The sequence below is a fragment of the Pan troglodytes genome, chromosome 1 (assembly GCF_028858775.2).
Source record: "Pan troglodytes isolate AG18354 chromosome 1, NHGRI_mPanTro3-v2.0_pri, whole genome shotgun sequence".
In the NCBI taxonomy this organism is placed as follows: domain Eukaryota; kingdom Metazoa; phylum Chordata; class Mammalia; order Primates; family Hominidae; genus Pan; species Pan troglodytes.
Window position 1 is genome coordinate 29,031,250 of NC_072398.2, and position 19,387 is coordinate 29,050,636.

At 41.2% G+C, this 19,387-nt stretch overlaps 2 protein-coding genes across 13 annotated transcripts in view; one reads left to right on the forward strand and one right to left on the reverse strand.

The window, feature by feature from the left end:
• IARS2 (isoleucyl-tRNA synthetase 2, mitochondrial) overlaps positions 1–12,633 on the reverse strand; it is a 53,648-nt gene extending 41,015 nt beyond the window's left edge. Inside the window, exons 1-9 of the mRNA XM_514209.8 lie at positions 12,188–12,633; positions 10,449–10,571; positions 6,078–6,237; positions 4,443–4,591; positions 4,308–4,357; positions 4,116–4,225; positions 3,943–4,033; positions 3,158–3,273; positions 662–831 (exon numbers count right to left, since the gene is read on the reverse strand). Of these exons, the coding sequence (XP_514209.3) occupies positions 662–831; positions 3,158–3,273; positions 3,943–4,033; positions 4,116–4,225; positions 4,308–4,357; positions 4,443–4,591; positions 6,078–6,237; positions 10,449–10,571; positions 12,188–12,454 (1,236 nt within the window). The 5' untranslated portion in view covers positions 12,455–12,633. The remainder of the gene's footprint in view (positions 1–661; positions 832–3,157; positions 3,274–3,942; positions 4,034–4,115; positions 4,226–4,307; positions 4,358–4,442; positions 4,592–6,077; positions 6,238–10,448; positions 10,572–12,187) is intronic.
• A 4,138-nt stretch (positions 12,634–16,771) lies between these two features.
• The window catches only part of BPNT1 (3'(2'), 5'-bisphosphate nucleotidase 1), a 31,514-nt gene continuing 28,898 nt past the window's right edge, over positions 16,772–19,387 (forward strand). For 2 of the 12 annotated variants that reach the window (XM_009441509.4, XM_016939036.3), the window contains exon 1: positions 16,879–17,035. In XM_009441509.4, coding sequence (XP_009439784.1) covers positions 16,912–17,035 — 124 coding nt within the window. In that variant the 5' untranslated portion in view covers positions 16,879–16,911. Of the gene's footprint in view, positions 17,078–19,387 lie in introns of all 12 variants that reach the window. The other 10 variants (XM_009441508.5, XM_016939026.3, XM_003308750.5 and 7 more) reach the window with 9 other exon arrangements.

Sequence of the window (19,387 nt, forward strand, 5' to 3'; positions counted from 1 at the left end):
GTAGAGGTTGCAGTGAGCCGAGATCATACCACACCACTGCACTCCAGCCTGGGTGACAGAGCAAGACTCCCTCTCAAAAAAAAAAAAAAAAAGAAAAGAAAAGAAAAAGAAATAGGAATTTGTGAATTTTATACATTTAAATCACCAAAGCCAAAATGTGTTATTGAAGCATATACATAAACTGTAATAACAAAAGTAACAAAATATATTAAAACATCTTTGAGTGGTCTCTATTGTTTCCAAATCTATGCCTATATACACAGTTGTTCCCTTTCTGACTCACCTTTTAACTAAACGGAAATACTTGCTAAGTAACTGAAGTATGTAAAGTAAATGTAGAGAGGACTGTTTAGCTAAAACAAACAGGCTTTTTCAGGGAATAAAAGTAATTTGTCTATGTGACTTGATACTAGAAAAAAGTATTTTAAAAGTGCCCCATGATATATATTCTTCAATTCTAAAGTGCTAATTTTCTATTAATTCTGGGAAATCTTTTTCAATTAGTACGAATTAATGAAACTTTAGAGTACTACACAAACCTGAGCATTTCACAATTATGATGACAAAAGTCATCATTTTTAAAAAATGAAGATGTTGGTTAGAATTTATCATTTCCTTTTATTAAGATGAATAATTAAAAATGATAAAAGAGGAACAGTACCATGGGGAGGTTGTGCTGAGACGCTACACCGTAGTCTTCCATACCATGAGCTGGGGCTGTGTGAACCAATCCTGTTCCTTTTGCCATGGTCACATGATTTGCAGGTAAAAGAGGAGAGGCTTTATCAGGAATTAATGGATGACTGCAAGTACCATTTTCCAAATCTACACCTGTGGGGAAAGAAAGCCACTATTAAGAATCATTTTATATGGCAAATCTATCTCCTTAAACTTAGCAATAGAATATCAAGTTAAATGTGCAGAATCTAGAACAATACTGGCTAGGCTTAAATTCCAGCTTCCCCTTTAACTTGTTCTGTGACCTTCTATAATCTATAAAATGCAGATAATTATGGTTCCCACCTCAGAGGGTTTCTGTGAGAATAAACAGAGTTAATGTAGTTTAAGTGTTTTGATACTTACTGCATCTACCACTTAATATTCTCCCTCACCACCCTCCCAAAATGATCTCTAAGTAATTGATAAGAAATAATTCATTTTTTTCCGGAAAGAAAACCTACCCCATACAAATTACTTCATTTTTAGCTCTTCAACATTCCTACTACTTTAATAAGTAGTAGCTATGTGACACCAGCTTATTTTGACAGGGATAATATATATACTCTTCCACAATATGGTGACTCAAATAGCAACTCAATAATTATCTGATAGTAAGAATTTGAAACAATTATGCTATCTAGACAAAAGATCTTTAAATTCAACCTTAACACTTTCAAAAATCTTGTGATTTTTAGCTTCTACGATAACGTATAACTTGACAATGAAGTCTTTAATATCCTCTGCATTTATAAAAGAGCAGGGGGCTGGGTGCAGTAGCTCATGTCTGTAATTGCAGCACTTTGGGAGGCTGAGGCAGGAAGATTGCTCGAGCCCAGGAGTTTGAAACAAGCCTGGGCAACACAGTGAGAGAGGGTGTGAAGTAAATTATTATCTTGGTTTTTATTTTTATTACCCTATTGCACCAAAGAGGACCAAATGGTCTTCAAAATTCTTAACTCCTTTCCTGCCTCTGACATAAAAATCTTTTTATTTTTGTTAAGGTTGTTTAAACTTCTCATTGGCTTGTATCTGAACTGATTAATTTAGCGGGCTTTCCTATTTAGCTAGGCAGTCTTTCTAGGCAGTTTTTGTATCTTTATTCATGTGATAGATTTTTTAGCAAGAAATTAAAAGATATATCATACCTAAGGATCAAAGATAATTTTAGCCCAGACATGGTGGCTCACGTCTATAATCCTACCACTTCGGGAGGCAGAGGCAGGAGGAACACTTGAGCTCAGGAGTTCAAGATCTGCCTGGGCAACATAGTGAGACCTCATCTCTTTAAAAATAAAATAAAATAAAATAGAATTTTAGTCCAGGCACAGTGGCTCATGCCCGTAATCCCAGCACTTTGGAAGACCAAAGCAGGAGAACACTTGAGGCCAGGAGTTCAAGACCAGCCTGGGCAATGTAGCAAGACCTCATCTCTACCAAAAAAATTAAAAATTAGCCCAGCATGGTGGCACACACTTGTAGTCCCAGCTACTCAAGAGGCTGAGGCAGGAAGATCACTTGAGCCTAGGATCCAGAGGCTGCAGTGAGCCAAGATGGCACCACTGCACTCCAGCCTGGGCAACAGAGCAAGACCACGTCTCAAAACAAAACGAAGAACAACAACAACAAAAAGCTAATTTTAAACTTCCCTAGACTTCCATAATTATATTTCAAAGCAGTCACTACCTCAAAAGTCCCAAATTATAGCTCACAAAGAATTATTTTGGGCTAGGCACAGTGGCTTACGCCTTTAATCCCAGCACTTTGGCAGGCCAAGGCAGGCAGATAACTTGAGCCCAGGAATTCCAGACCAGTCTGGGCTACACAACAAGAATTCATCTCTGTAAAATATTTTTTCAAAATTAGCTGGGTGCAGTGGCATGTGCCTATAGTCCCAGCTACTTGGGTGGCCAGGGCAGGAGGATTGCTTGAGCCCGGGAGTTTGAGGCTGCAATGAGCTGACTGGACCACTGCATTCCAGCAATGGGCAACAGCATGAGACCCTGTCTCTTTAAAAAATAAAACAAAATAAAATTCCTTTGATAGAAGAACTGCTTTCTGAATAATTTTCAGAACTTATTCAATCCTTTATTAAAATTAGGTATCGAAAAATAAGTATATGCATTTCCTTTCTTGCCACTTTTATTAAAACAGATAAAAACAATTTTAAAAATTAATTTTGCATAAAATTTTACCAAGTAACTACTGGATATTGCCAGAAATTAGTTTTATCTGTTGCACATTTATCAATATTCATATTTTTCTATACTCCTATCACGCTTAATGTATATTCTCCTTTAGTGTAATCAATGTAAAATGTATTCTAGAAAGGTAGAGGCTATATCTGTTTCAATTCAAAATATGCAGTTCAGCAAAGTAGTAAATTCAAGTCAGCCCAATACTTTGATGACTATGTTGTCAGATATCTAAAAATCTTCACCTGAAAGTGTTGAAATAGTCTCAAATGTTGTTTCCAAAGTAGAAGCAACAGATGCTACTTTATCTGCCGCCAGTACGTAGAGGTCTCCAGACTTAGAACATTTCACGACAGCATACCTAACATAAAATTTTAGGAGAAATTAATAATAATGAAACAAGAAAAGCCACAGATATCATTTTAATTTTTAAATAATCATTTTAGAAAAAACTGACTTCAGGCCAGCGCGGTGGCTCATGTCTATAATCCCAGCACTTTGGGAGGCCAAGGCAGGTGGATCACCTGAGGTTGGGAGTTTGCAACCAGCCTCACCAACATAGAGAAACCCCATCTCTACTAAAAATACAAAATTAGCCTGGCGTGGTGGCGCATGCCTGTAATCCCATAATCCCAGCTACTCGGGAGGGTGAGGCAGGAAAATTGCTTGAACCCGGGAGGTGGAGGTTGTGGTGAGCCAAGATCATGCCACTGTACTCCAGCCTGGGCAACAAAAGGCAAAACTCGGTCTCCAAAAAAAAAAAGAAAAAAGAAAAAACTGACTTCAAGATCAAACTGTACTATTTTCAAAACACTTCGTAACTTATACTTCTATTTCATTTTCCCGAAAAGCTGGATAAGGTCATAAAAAGGATCACCTAAAGGTTAATAAAATCTATATGAACATAATAACTAAGTTATAATTCATTAAATTTTAAAATAATAAACAGGATAAAATAAATTCAAAATAATGTTAATAATGGAATACATTCTATTTGTGTATAAAACAAAAAATGCAATAATATACCCACTTTGATTCAGGCATATAGCAAACAGCTTCATTGGCTGGAATCGTCCAAGGTTGTGTGGTCCAGACCAAAATACTAACAGGAGATGAACCATCTGTGAAAATACAATTGTAAATATATTAGCAAATGGGATAATTCTATAACTTTGGTACACTCAAGCTATGAATAAATCTTACCTATAAGAGATGCCAATTTTGGAGAAGGCTTTAAGAGAGGAAATTTTACATATATTGAACGACTGACATGCTCAGGATTATATTCAAGTTCTGCTTCAGCCAGTGCAGTCCTAAGGGTTAAAAATATTAAACATAAATACTTGGAAGCCTCACAAATTTCTCCCTTTTAATTACCGAAAAATGCATATATACCTAGATGACGGAGACCAAAACACAGGTTTGTAAGATCGATAAACCAAGCCCTATAAAAGACAAAAATATGATGTTAAAAGTAGAATCTTGTAACGCATATTAAAACCTACTCAAAGAGAAAAAATACTTCTTTACCTTATCATACATTTGGTAAAAAGTTCTCAACTGTTTGGCTTCATACTTCCCATCAAATGTATAGTAGCAATTATTCCAATCTGCCATTATTCCCCAACGAATAAATGCTGATTTCTGTTTCTCAATGGCTGCTTTAGCAAATGATCTAGCTAAAAAAAAGACGAAAAAAAGATTTAAAAAAACCAATGAATTTGAATTCTTAAACATGGTTTAGCACGTATCTCTCTAAATGCAAATGCTACAGACAGTTTAGAATGCAAATTTTTTTTTTTTTTTTTGAGACACAGTCTCGCTGTCGCCCAGGCTAGAGTGCAGTGGCTCGAGTGGCACGATCTCGGCTCACTGCAAGCCTCTGCCTCCCGGGTTCATGCCATTCTCCTGCCTCAGCCTCCTGAGTAGCTCGGACTACAGGCGCCCGCCACCACGCCCAGCTAATTTTTTTGTAGTTTTAGTAGAGACGGGGTTTCACTGTGCTAGCCAGGATGGTCTGGATCTCCTGACCTCGTGATCTACCCGCCTCAGCCTCCCAAAGTGCTGGGATTACAGGCGTGAGCCACCGCGCCCGAGCACAAAATTTTTTTTTTTGAGATGGAGTCTTGCTCTGTTGCCCAGGCTGGAGTGCAGTGGCGGATCTCAGCTCACTGTAACCTCTGCCACACAGGTTCAAGCAATTCTCGTGCCTCAGCCTCCCAAGTAGCTGGGACTACAGGCGTGAGCCACCACACCTGGCTAATTATTTGGTATTTTTAGTAGAAACGGGGTTTTGCCATGTTGGCCAGGCTGGTCTCAAACTCCTGACCTTAGGTGATCGATCCACCTCCCTCAGCCTCCCAAAGTGCTAGGATTACAGGCGTGAGCCACTGTGCCCAGCCTATAAAAATTTTTTAATAGAAAAATAATTTGAAGGTCAACAGTGTTCAGAAGATACCTACAACAAATTCTAAAATTAACTGGAATTGCAAAAGTTAAAATTTTATTACTGTCTTCTGTATTTTCCAGACTTTATACAATGACCTCACATTTAGGACAAATAAACTGGAAAAATTATTCCTTATTGTTTCTTAATTTAAGAAAAGGTCAGATAACAATTTTCATTTCATTATACACAAAAAATTAATCAGAATATCAAATCTAAGCCAATGATAACACGTTTCACAAGGAAGTAAAAAAATCTTCACAGTTACATCCAAATGTACAATAGTATAACATATAAGAAAAAGAGAATCCTCCCTGGCCCAGTTGACTGAAGAAAAAGGATCAAATAAAAGATTAATGTAAAATATATGTATTTTAGAATTGAATTTTGGCTTTACACCTAAAATCAGTCAACAAGCCCCCTTGAGGAAAGTAGAAAAAAGAATTTACCAAAAAATAGTTTTATAAAATATGAACATTAAGAAACTGAGAATGCAATCAGAAATGCTCACAAAGTCTTTCCTTCAATATCCAAACATAAGTTCTTACAAAAATCAATGAAATAAAATCTGAATTTTCTGTGACAGAAAGGCGTTTCCAATAGATCTTATTATAAGCAAACCAAACCCAAACAAAAGGTTCCTTTGGTAAAGTTCTGACTATTCCAAGGACCTGAGTGTTTACAAATATCATTTTAAAACAGAAATACAGATTATTTACCTTTCTTTCTAATTTCCATAGCTGAAAGATTCTGAGCTTCTCTACCAAGTTCTGATAATACTTTTATTTCAATGGGCAACCCATGACAATCCCAGCCGGGCACAAAATGTATTTTGGAGCCATTCATCATATGGAATCGATTGGCTATGTCTTTCAAAATCTGCAAAGATAAAATGATAATTATCATTCATATATAAAGCATTTGGCCTACAATTTATGTTCTTTTTTTTAAACTTAATACCATTTTTAAAACTGCAATTTGAAAGGAAACATATAAATTAACTCATAAAAAAACTATTGATACAAATAGTCTAATATTATTTATATTGAGCTAAGAAATATCATCAAACCATTGCAGAACTTACAGTGTACTCAGAGAATGGAATATTGTGGTTAACTCTGTCATTGACAAACCCTTACTAAAACAGTAGACCTCTTCATTAGGTATAGTTCTAGAATCAATTTACCTTTTTAAATTCATTTTAGATACTAGAGGGCAGCAGAGCCTTTTAAAAAATATATTACTATAGTTGAATGGGGGAATCAAAGGCAAAGGATAGATTTGGCTCCAAGCTCAATTTCCTTCTTCCCAAGAGGAAACAGTGCTCTGACCACTAGCCCAGTAGTCCAGAAAACAATTTCCTCCTTTCCATGCCTATCAAAAGTAGAAAAGATATTATTATATTCTCCTCCCATCCCTTCCCCCCTTTAAAAACTCTAATTTCAAACTGTTTACTAATGAACAGGAAGGAGCCTTGTGATCTGAGTGGTTGTCACATTAAAAAAAATTCATCTAGCTATACATACTTAAGACTGGTACACTTTACTCTGGGTATATTATTTAAACCAATCGTCATATAAATAACCTCCTTTCTACTTATCTCTTTGGAAATTGTTTACTTATTTTTTTGTCTCTTCCCTGTAAAACTTAAACTCCATGAAATCAGAGAGCCCATCTGTCCTCTTCACCCATGAATTCCAGCCTTTCAAATGGTTTCTGGCACTAGTCTATAAATATTTATCAAATACATGAATACATGGATGCATATATGCTCTAAACAATGGTATCTTATATAGTAGCCACTGGCCACATGTGATTTTTGGTGCTAGTCCGAATTCAGATGTAATATAAATTATAAAATATATACCTGATTTCAAACATGTGTTACGAAAATGTGATATATCTCAAAAATGTTTTACATTGACTGTATGTTGAAATGATACTTTAGATATGTTGAGTTAAATGTAATATTAAAATTAATTTCACTTGTTTCTTTTCATTATTTTCTGGGGCCACTAGAAAAATTTTAACTTACCTATGTGGCACAAATTTATAGCTTGCATTATATTTCTTATATTTCTTTTTTTTTTTTTTTTTTTTTTGAGACAGAGTCTTGCTCTGTCGCCCAAGCTGGAGAACAGTGGTGCAATCTCGGCTCACTGCAACCTCTGCCTCCCAGGTTCAAGTGATTCTCCTGCCTCAGCCTCCCAAGTAGCTGGATTACAGGCACATGCCACCGTGCCCAGCTAATTTTTTTGTATTTTCAGTAGAGAGGGGGTTTCACCATGTTGGTCAGGCTGGTCTCGAACTCCTGACCTGATGATCTGCCCGCCTCAGCCTCCCAAAGTGCTGGGATTACAGGCGTGACCCCCCACGCCCAGCCGCTTGCATTGTATTTCTACTGAATAGTGTTGCTTTCAGTCATATGAACAGGATGAAATCAATCACTGGAACTAATAATTAACAGTGTACCTAATAAGGATTCTTTAATAATAAAATATAATATATGAAGCCTCTAGTGAAAAGAATAGTAGCAATATAATAGGAATATTTTATTAACTCCTCAGTATCAAACACCACCCTCCTTCTCCCCAAAAAAAAGTTCCTCCACACTTTTAAGAGTCATTTATCTCTGTTCCTTTCATTTTTCTAATATTCATGCATTGCTTTGTTTGAGGGATAAATATCTGAATGCCTACTATATGTCAAGAATTTTTCTAGGAACCTAGAATATGGTAGTAAACAAAAACGACAAGGTCTTTTTTCTTATGGAGGAACACAGAATGTATACCAATATATCACACACTATGGAGAAAAAAGCAAATTATAGGGTTAGAAAATGACATTTAGGGGCTGGGGGTGGTACCATTTTAGAGGGAAGTCAGGAGAGCCTGGTAAGATGACATTTGAACAGAATCTGAAAGAAATGAGGAGGTGATCCATGTGAATATTCTGGTTATGCATTCTAGGAAGAGGAGAAAGCAAGCAAGACTATAATTAGCATGTGTGAGGAAGAGCAAGAATTGGTCCTTCCCTAGTTCCAAAGTGCCCATGCTCTTTGCTAAGGGCTTCAAGAAGGTTTCTCTTCATGTGAGAGATAGTTTTGTAAGATGCCACTGTTTTGGCCGGGTGCAGTGGCTCACGCCTGTAATCCCAGCACTTTGGGAGGCCGAGGCGGGTGGATCATGAGGTCAGGAGATGGAGACCATCCTGGCTAACACGGTGAAACCACATCCCTACTAAAAAATAATACTAATAATACAAAAAATTAGCTGGGCATGGTGGCAGGCACCTGTGGTCCCAGCTACTCGGGAGGCTGAGGCAGGAGAATGGCGTGAACCCGGGAGACGGAGCTTGCAGTAAGCCGAGACTGCGCCACTGCACTCCAGCCTGGGTGACAGCGTGAGACTCTGTCTCAAAGAACAACAACAACAAAAGATGCCACTGTTTTTTAGGCAATTATTCCTTTGTCCTCAATCCACATGGAGCTGGCTCCCTCTGCTGCAGCTCCAAGAGTGAACACGTGATCCACTGTAGCCATTAACATATTCTATCCCCAAGTCTGCAATGACTGATTCAGAAATAGATGTGCGACCCAAATCAGGCCAATGAGATTCAATTCCAGGACTTTTATAAGAATTATTGGGGGCCAGATGTGGTGGCTCACACCTGTAATCCCAGCACTTTGGGAGGCAGAGGCAGGCAGATCACGAGGTCAGGAGATCGAGACCATCCTGGCTAACACAGTGAAACCCCCTCTCTACTAAAAATACAAAAAATTAGCCGGGCGTGGTGGCAGGCCCCTGTAGTCCCACCTACTTGGGAGGCTGAGGCAGGAGAATCGCTTGAACCCGGGAAGCGGAGATTGCAGTGAGCCAAGATTGCACCACTGCACTCCAGTCCAGGCGACAGTACAAGACTCTGTCTCAAAAAAAAAAAAAAAAGAAAAAGAAAAAAGAACTGTTGGGAAAGAGAAGGTGGAATTATGTAAGCCTGAAACTACTGGGAAATGTGCTGGGGGTCTGGGGTGGGGCAGTCACTAAAGTAGCAAAGAGTGAGAGACAGAAACCAATTCTTAATTTTATGTGAATTCCTGATCCAGCTATGCAGGTGGCTAAAACTATCTGGACTCTACAGTAAAAAAGCCAGTAAATTCTCTCTCTTTGCTTAATCCAGTTAATGTTGGCTCTTCCATTCCTTGCAAAAGGGTTTGAAATAATAGAGTTTTATTCTGTATTTATATCATAAAACATGATTTTTTTTTTTTTTGAGACGGAGTCTTGCTCTGTTGCCCAGGCTGGAGTGCAGTGGCGCAATCTCGGCTCACTGCAAGCTCCGCCTCCCGGGTTCACGCCATTCTCCTGCCTCAGCCTCCCGAGTAGCTGGGACTATAGGCTCCCGCCACCATGCGTGGCTAATTTTTTGTATTTTTAGTAGAGACGGGGTTTCACCGTGTTAGCCAGGATGGTCTCGATCTCCTGACCTCGTGATCCGCCCGCCTCGGCCTCCCAAAGTGCTGGGATTACAGGCATGAGCCACTGCGCCTGGTCTCTTTAATAACACTATTGACCCATTCAGTGACCAAATTCCTGGTTTTGAAACTACAGATGCCTAAGCCCACTTCCTCCCCAAAATTTCCACTGAAATCTACAAAAAATAAAGAACTGAAAAATGAGTGAACAGATTGTAGTATTAACATATTCTCTCAATGAAATTCTACTAAGCATTTTAAAAATAATGAATTATTGATATCTGTGGGCCAAGCACTGATTACAGGCATGAGCCATACCGCCCGGCCAAGACATACCTTTTTTTTGTCCACTGCTATTCCCAGATTCTAGAACAATGCCTCGCCCGATAATTATGCACTGAATAAGATGATGTTTACTAATATAACGTTAAGCTCAAAGCAAACAGCAGCAATGTTTTTTTCATGCAGTACTAAAATTGTATATTGCTTTCTATGAAAATGTTTTAGTTTTATGTGCAAATCTAAATTTACATAATTATCATATAATTAGAATACACATTTATAAAGAGTATTTACATAAACACTTTCTTTCAAGTGTCATAACCTAAATTATAGTTACCTTATTTAAAGCATGTCCAACATGAGGGTCACCATTTGCATAAGGAGGTCCATCATGAAGGCAAAATTCTGTCTTTACTTTTCTTTCTCTTTGCCATGAATAAAGTTCTGAAAATCCACATTTCTGTTTAAAAAAAAAAAGATATCTAAACATCATATAAATACATACTCCTGAGTCTAACCATAAATAACAGCCAACACTTGCTTATTTCCATTCCAATTCCATTCCAATCTATTCCATTCCAATCTACTCAACTCTGAAATACAAGGCGAGGTTTCTGAAATGCTTGTCAAAGTACGCATCTCTTAAAATCTTTCAGTAATGTCCCCATACACCTCAGATTGAAGTCTAAACTCTTTATACGATATGCAGCACCCTACAAAGGTTTAGTACCACTAAGTTCTCGGGCATTCTTTCATCACTCCCCATGCTTCACTCCTCACCCCCGACATGTTGAAGGACCTGCAGATTCCCGACACACATATTCTTGCTATTCTTTGGCGGCAATGCTTGCCATTCCCCAAATCTGGGAACAACATGCATGGCAGTCTCACTTCCCTTCCCTCACTTGCTGTATGATTTTGTCCAGGTTACTGTGCACTTATGGGCCTGCTTTCTTATCTGAAAAAAAAAAAAGTGTTAATATCCATCTTACAGGGCTGGTGTGAAGATTAAACGAGGAAACATTTGAAACTGTCACTCTTTCTGGCATACAGAAGGTATTGACTAAAAAACCTTTAAAAAATTAGATGAACTCTTATAACTGTCAGAATATTTAGGCTAAGTATATTTACTTAACCAATATTCCAAGAATATCAGGGATTTTTAAAGACTAGAATTACAGAAGCTAACGAGGAATCTCTGCTCTTAGAAAATTCAGACTAGGCTGGGCGTAGTGGCTCAGGCCTGTAATCCCAGCACTTTGGGAGGCCGAGGCGGGAAGATCACTTGAGGTCAGGAGTTAGAGACCACCCTGGCCAACATGGTGAAACTCCATCTCTACTAAAAATATAAAAATTAGCCGGGCGTGGTGGTGCGCACCTGTAATCCCAGCGACTCGGGAGGCTAAGGCAGGAGAATTGCCTGAGCCCGGGAGGTGGAGGTTGTAGTGAGCTGAGATCGCGCCATTGCACTCCAGCCTGGGCGAGTTCAAACGAGTCATAATTCCAACTAGGGATCTAAAAGATCCAAGAAGTGGGCTTCAACTTCCCCTTCATTCATCATAATTGAGGTTTTTAAGGTTTTTTTAAAGGACGGGGGGGTGGGGGTGACTAGCCAATATGGTCTCGAACTCTTGGCTCAAGCGATTCACCCGCCTTGGCCTTTCAAAGTTCTGGGATTACAGGCGTGAGCCACTGCGCCCAGCCTGGGTTTTTATTTACATGTGGACATGTGAATTTACTTTTTACAAGGCATTGGAAAAGTGCCCAAAGTCTATCTGTTTTGCCTACGGTAGACATGGGACATACGTGCGATACATGCTGGTAACTGGGCATCGCTAGTGACCCCTTAATGTCCCGCTCCAGAACCTGGTACAAAGGAGGGGCTCATCTAGAGATTTCTTCACTTAGGTTTTCAGCCCACAAAATCTGTGCGAAGCAGACGAATTCCACCAATCTGGTCACACCCCCGCCCACCCGCACCGGCGTGGAGCCTAGAGGTGTGGCGCCTGCGAGCGCCCGGTGCCCGCGGCCGGATCGGGCCTCTCTGGAGGCCCCGCGCCGGGGCGGGGCCCGTACCTGCTGGATCTCCAGCTCCGTGTCCGGCTGCTGGCGGCCCAGCAGCTTCATGGGGAAGCTCGTCTGCGGCAGCAGCACCGTGTCCCGGTATCTGCCACTATTCGAGTTCGGCTGGTGGTTACTGGCCCCGGAGACCGACCGCACCAGAAGCCTCTTCGTCGCCCCTTGCCATCCCGGGCTGCAGGGAAGGCGGGGAGTCCCCCACAAACTTCGGGCAGTGGCCAGGGCGGCCGCGCCCGGCCCGCGAGGGCGCAGCCCCCAACGCATGGTCGGGCAACCCCTGAGAGCGGGGTCCTCCGTTCCCGCCCCAGCTTGAAGGGGCAGGACCCCAGGAAACCAAGGGGAGCCGAGTAAGAGGGCGCACGCGCTCCGGGAGCGGAAGGGGCGGGGAGGGAGCGGCGGGTAGTGGGGGCGGGGCGGTGGGCACCGCCTTCCCGGAGTCCGCGGAGACTGAGCCACCTCCGGGTCCTCCCTGCAGCCGCCGGGGGGCGGGCTCAGATTCACGGGGGCGGGGAAAGGTGGGGCTCATAGTCCAATCGCTGTGCCCTGCTTTTTAAATATATATATATATATATATATATTAATTTAACACAACATAGCTATGATTGTATCACTTTAACATGTAGCCAATAAAAAGTAAGATATTTTACATATTCTCTTCATACGAAGCCTTTGAAATTTGACATGTACTTTGCACATACTGCACATCTCAATCTGGGCTAAACTCATGGCAAGGCCTCAACAGGCACACTTGGGTAATGACTACCACTGTGGGCAGCACAAATTCAGTGAAAATATTGTAAAATAATAAAATTTCAGCAAATCGAGTTTTAAAGATCTAATTGGCTATTATTAAATATTCCTAAACCTTTCTACAAAATAGAAAGGATCTTTGATGAGCTGTGGGGGCAGGGTGAGGTTTATAGGCAGAAAAGGTTGAAGAAGGCAGAAACAGGGAACGAAAAGCAGACGCCATTTGGCTTAATGGATTTGGCTATCATCTCTCCTGATTTCCTGGAACGCAGACCTTACAAGTAAACAGCCTAGTGCAGGAGCTCAGTCCAAATCAATGACTTCCCATAGATTTTAACAATATTATAAAACAATCTAACCTTTTTTTAAGATTCTCTTAAATCCCTGTTATATCCCACTCATAGAATAGTATGGTATATATAGCAACTTCTGCTCGTGTTTCTGACAGATTCTGCTCTATTTGGTTGTCCAGTTCATAATAGTTCACAATTGTTACCATTTCATTGTTGAGTATACAACTTGGGAATAGCCTTCCTAATCATAAAACACAACATCCAGAACATTTAGTTCACATAAATAAGAAGGACAGATTTTCTACAAGTATGAAAATATGTATATACCAAAAAAAGATACCGGAAAGTGAGAAACCAAGTGACAAACAGAAAGCACTCAATGTCAGCCTTTCACCAGTCAATGACTCCAGCTCTGTACCTGAATTAATTCACTTAATCTTCAAAACCAGATGAGGTGAAGACACAGCATACCAAAAAAACCTGTGAGATAGGAACTATGAGTATTTCCATTTCACAGCTAATGAAACTGAGGCACATAGAGTTATGTAACTTGCTCAAGATGATACAACTAAGTAGCACAGCTGGAATTCAAACCCAGGCAGTTAGATTCCAGTGTGTGTGCATAGCCACCATGTTATGTTGTCTTCCCTACACTATACTGTGGAAGAAAACATTTGCTACACATTAAAAAATAATAATACACAAAATGCATAAAGAGCTGCTACAGATCAAAAAAAACAAATGTAAACAACCCAATTTAAAAAGAAAAAAAGGATAAAAGAAGCTGGACACAGTAGCTCATGCCTATAATCCCAGCACCTTAGGAGGCTGAAGTGGAAATATCACTTGAGCCCAGGAGTTTGAGACAACCCTGGGCAACATAGGGAGACCCCTATCTCTGAAATAATTTTTAAAATTAGCTGGATGTAGTGGCATGTGCTTGTGGTCCCAGCTGCTTTGGAGGCTGTGGTGGGAGGATCGCTTTAGCCCAGGAAGTCAAGGCTGCAAGCGGGCCATGATTACACCACTACACTCCTGCCTGGGCAACACAGTGAGAGCCTGTCTCAAAATAATAATAATAATAATAATAATAATAATAATAAGGCAAAAGAAATGAACAGTCAACTCAGAGACACAGAAGTGGAAACAGCCAATAAACATAAAAAGATCCTCAACTTTAGGAGTCATGGGAATAGACAGTTAAAATACCATTTTCTTTCCAGCAGATTAAAGCAAAAATAAAGAAGTTTGATAACAGGGCTTGGGAGAATGTGTGAAAGTGGACTGCTGATGGTAGTGTTAAATAGGTACTGTTGGCCAGGTGCGGTGGCTCATGCCTATAATCCCAGCACTTCGGGAGGCCAAGGTGGGTGGATCACCAGAGGTCGGGAGTTCAAGACCAGCCTGACCAACATGGAGAAACCCCATCTCTACTAAAAATACAAAATTAGCGGGCTGTGATGGCGCATGCCTGTAGTCCCAGCTACTCGGGAAGCTGAGGCAGGAGATTTTCGAATGGCAATTTAGCAATATCCATCACCATTTAAAATGCGCTTCAGCTGGGCGCGGTGGCTCACGCCTGTAACCACAGCACTTTGGGAGGCTGAGGCAAGTGGATCACCTGAGTTCAGGAGTTCGAGACCAGCCTGGCAAACCTGGCCAACATGGTGAAATCCCGTCTCTACTAAAAATACAAAAAATTAGCCGGGAGTGGTGGCGGGCGCCTGTAATCCCAGCTACTCTGGAGGCTGAGGCAGAAGAATCGCTTGAACTCAGGAGGCAGAGGTTGCAGTGAGAAATCAGGCCACTGCACACCAGCCTGGGCGACAGAGCGAGACTCCATCTCCAAAAAATAAAATAAAATGCACTTCATCTTTGACCCACGGTTTCACATCTGGGATCTATCACAGCTATAGTCTTCCAGGAGCACAAAGATATATTTACATAGAAACTCTCCTAACCAACCTCTACATAACTTGCTGAATTCAACTATGCCGTTTTCTCGTAAAACCTATGAGAGGATACAATGAACACTTGGGAGATGGCTACTCTTTAGGATGACTGCAGATTTCTATTCTCACTTGTTGAGCTTACCTTGCATTATGTTTGTCTTTATTTAAGCCACTTGTACTTGTCATGTAATTATACAATTTAATTATAAAAACCAAAGTATGGCCAGGTGCAGTGGCTCACGCCTGTAATCTCAGCATTTTGGGAGGCCGAGGCGGGCGGATCATGAGGTCAGGAGTTCGAGACCAGCCTGGCCAACATGGTGAAACCCCGTCTTTACTAAAAAAAAAAAAAAAAATGCAAAAACTAGCTGGGCTGGGTGGTGCACGCCTGTAGTCCCAGTTACTCGGGAGGCTGAAGCAGGAGAATAGCTTGAACCCTGGGAAGCAGAGGTTGCAGTGAGCCGAGATCAAGCCATTGCACTCCAGCCTGGGTGACAGAGTAAGACGCCGTCTCAAAAAAATATATATATGTATATATGTGTGTGTATACATATATATATATGTATATATATATACACATATATATACATATATATGTGTATATATATATACATATATATATATGGTTAAAGTAATATAATTTAAGTTATGTATATTTTTCCACTTCCCAAAAAGGGTCTACTTAACTCACAGAGTTATTGTGAAAATCAAATGAAGAAGTAAAAGCCTTTTTAAGCTGGGCGCAGTGGCTCACACCTGTAATCCCAGCACTTTGGGAGGCCGAGGTGAGCAGATCACCTGGGGTCAGGAGTTCAAGACCAGCCTGGCCAATATGATGAAACCCCGTCTCTACTTAAAAAACAAACAAAATTAGCCCGGCGTGGTGGCGCGCCTGTGGTCCTAGCTACTTGGGAGGCTAAGGAGGAAGGATCGCTTGAACCCAGGAGGAGGAGGTTGTAGTGAACCTAGACTGCGCCACTGCACTCCAGCCTGGGCGACAGGATGAGACACTGCCCCCCCCCAACCACGCCCCCCAGTAAAAGATCCCATCTGTACACAAAAAATATTTTAATTAGCTGGGTGTGGTGGCGCGCACCTCCACCAGTAGTCCCAGCTACACGGAAGGCTGAGGCGGGAGGATGGCTTGAGCCTAGAAGTGGGAAGGCAGCAGTGAGCCGTAATCGACTCTGGGCGACAGAGCAAGCTATCTATCGCTTAAAAAAAAAAAAAAAAAAAAAAAAAAAAAAAAAAAAAAAAGGTAAGCAAGCATCTTTGACACAATTCTGCATAAAGTTGCTGTGTTATTGCGTGGGGAGTGGGAGGTGGAGGTGTGTGTGGTGGACCTGCTGAAGCCTGTCCACGGACCGCTAGGGGTTCGAAGTTAAATAGCCGCAGAGTGGTATCACTAATCCAAAGAACATTTTAAAACAGTGAACTCTACGAAGTGGGCTGGAAGACAGCTGAAACCAAAACCAATCTTTTTTTTTTTCAACACACTGTTGCTGGCTTAATGTGTTCTTTCCTTCTTCTTTTTCTAGCCAATCTTTGAAAGTTGACACATCTTTCGCTTTTATTTAATGCAACAGGTGACTTGCACCTACGGAGAGCTTGGAGAAAACACGGAAAAGTGGAATTTTCCCGCGGATCAGGAGTCTAAAGACGCAGTGTGAAATCGCTGTTGTGCGCTTGCGCGCAGTTTCCCGCATGCTCAGTAGCTGAGGTAGGGATGCCATCCTTCTCAAGACTTATTGACAGTGCCAAAGCTCGGTACTGGACACAGCGAGGGACCTGGGTCTACGATAACGCGCTTTTGCTCCTCCTGAAGTGTCTTTGGTCCAACGTTGTTCCAGGTTTGTCACCGTTTCTCTCCTGCCGGTCAGGGCAAGAGCCAGGTAGATAGGATTTATGTTAAAAAAAAAAACAAAACGAAAAAGGTTTATGTGAATCAGATTGCTTCTCCAGATATTCTAATTTCCGACTTGGACTCTTGAGTGTCGATATTTTAATTGTTTATCTGTGCTTTTATTTTCGTGATCCGGAAGGTTTTTATAGCCATATACTGTAGAAACAACAAGACAAACCTAGACATTGAGTTTGTTGATGCACCCAAATTTAGAAACTGCTTGGTACCTAAAATTAAATTTCTTTAAACAGCAAATATTCTTCCAACTGCCATTTCTACATATTTATAGGTTTGCGTGATTTATTTGAATTTCTCTGTAAATATAATTGCTGGTTCAAAAGATACGTACTTTATACTTTTATTAAGGTTCTCAAAACTCTCCTAAGAGGGTTCACCGCTTTGCCAACAATGCTCAGGAACATGTTCCCTCACACCCTTGCAAACTGGACAAAGGACAAACTCTTCTTCTTCTTTCTTCTTCTTCTTCTTCCTCCTCCTTCCTCCTCCTTCTTCTCCTTTCCTTTTTTTTTTTTTTTTTTTTCGAGACGGAGTCTCGCTCTGTCGCCCAGGCTTGAGTGCAGTGGTGCAATCTCGGCTCACTGCAAGCTCCACCTCCCAGGTTCACGCCATTCTCCTGCCTCAGCCTCCCGAGTAGCTGGGACTACAGGCGCCCACCACCAAGCCCGGCTAATTTTTTGTATTTTTAGTAGAGACGGGGTTTCACCGTGTTAGTCAGGATGGTCTCGATCTCCTGACCTCGTGATCTGCCCGTCTCGGCCTCCCAAAGTGCTGGGATTACAGCCGTGAGCCACCGCGCCCAGCCTTTTTTTTTTTTTTTTTTTTTTTAAGACAGGGTCTAGCTCTGTCCCCCAGGCTGGAGTACAGTGGTGCCATTATGTCTCACTGCAACCTTGACCTCCCAGGGTCTGGTGATTCTCCCACCTCAGCCTCCCGAGCAGTTGGGACTACAGGCATGTGCCACCACACCATCTAATTTTTGCATTTTTTTGTAGAGACGAGGTTTTGCCATGTTGCCCAGGCTGGTCTCAAACTCCTGAGCGCAAGCAATACACCAGCCTTGGCCTCCCAAAAAGTTCTAGGATTACGGGTGTGAGCCACTGCATTCAGCGACAATTTTTTTTTTTTTTTTTTTTTTGAGTCGGAGTCTCTGTCGCCCAGGCTGGACTGCAGTGGTGCTATCTCGGCCTACCACAACCTCTGCCTCCTATGTTCAAGCAATTTTCCTGCCTCAGCCTCCTGAGTAATTTTTGTATTACTGTGCCTGGTTAATTTTTGTATTTTTAGTGGAGATGGGGTTTCACCATGTTGGCCAGGCTAGTCTTGAACTCCTAACTTCAGGTGATTCACCTGCCTTGGCCTCCCAAAGTGCTGGGATTACAGGCGTGAGTCACCGTGCCCTGCCAAATTTTCTTTTCTATGCCAATCTTAAAAATAAACAATCATGGCCCGGCGCAGTGGCTCACGCCTGTAATCCTAGCACTTTGGGAGGCTTAGGCAGGCCATGAGGTCGGAAGTTCGAGACCAGCCTGACCAACATGGAGAAACCCTGTCTCTACTAAAAATACAAAATTAGCCAGGTGTGGAGATGCTTGCCTGTAATCCCAGCTACTCGGGAGGCTGAGGCAGGAGAATCGCTTAAACCCGGGAGGCAGAGGTTGCGGTGAGCCGAGATCTCGCCATTGCACTCCAGCCTGGGCAACAAGAGCAAAAACTCTGTCTCAAAAAATAAATAAATTAATTAATTAATTAAAAATAAAATAATCATTTCTCATTGTTTTAGTTTGCATTTCTTTCATAATTAGTGAAGCTGAGTATTTATGTATTTAATGGCCAGTGCTTTTCTCTTTGTAGGTGTTGCCCGTTCTTGTTTATTTGCTCATTTTTCTATTGGATTATTCAGCTTTTATATACTGATCTTTTACAAATTAAGTCATTTGTCTGGTATGTGATACAATATTTTTTTCTCATTTTGTCAAGTACCTGTTTATTTAGTTTATGGTATTTTGGCCATGTAGAAGTTTTAATTTTATTTTTATTTATTGATTGATTGATTTTGAGACGGAATCTCGCTCTGTCGCCCAGGCTGGAGTGCAATGGTGCGAATGATCTCAGCTCACTGCAACTTCTACCTCCCAGGTTCAAGCAATTCTCCTGCCTTAGCCTCCTGAGTAGCTGGGATTACAGGCGCATGCCACCAAGCCCGGCTAATTTTTGTATTTTCAGTAGAGACAGGGTTTCACCAAGTTGGTCAGGCTGGTCTTGAACTCCTGACCTCGTC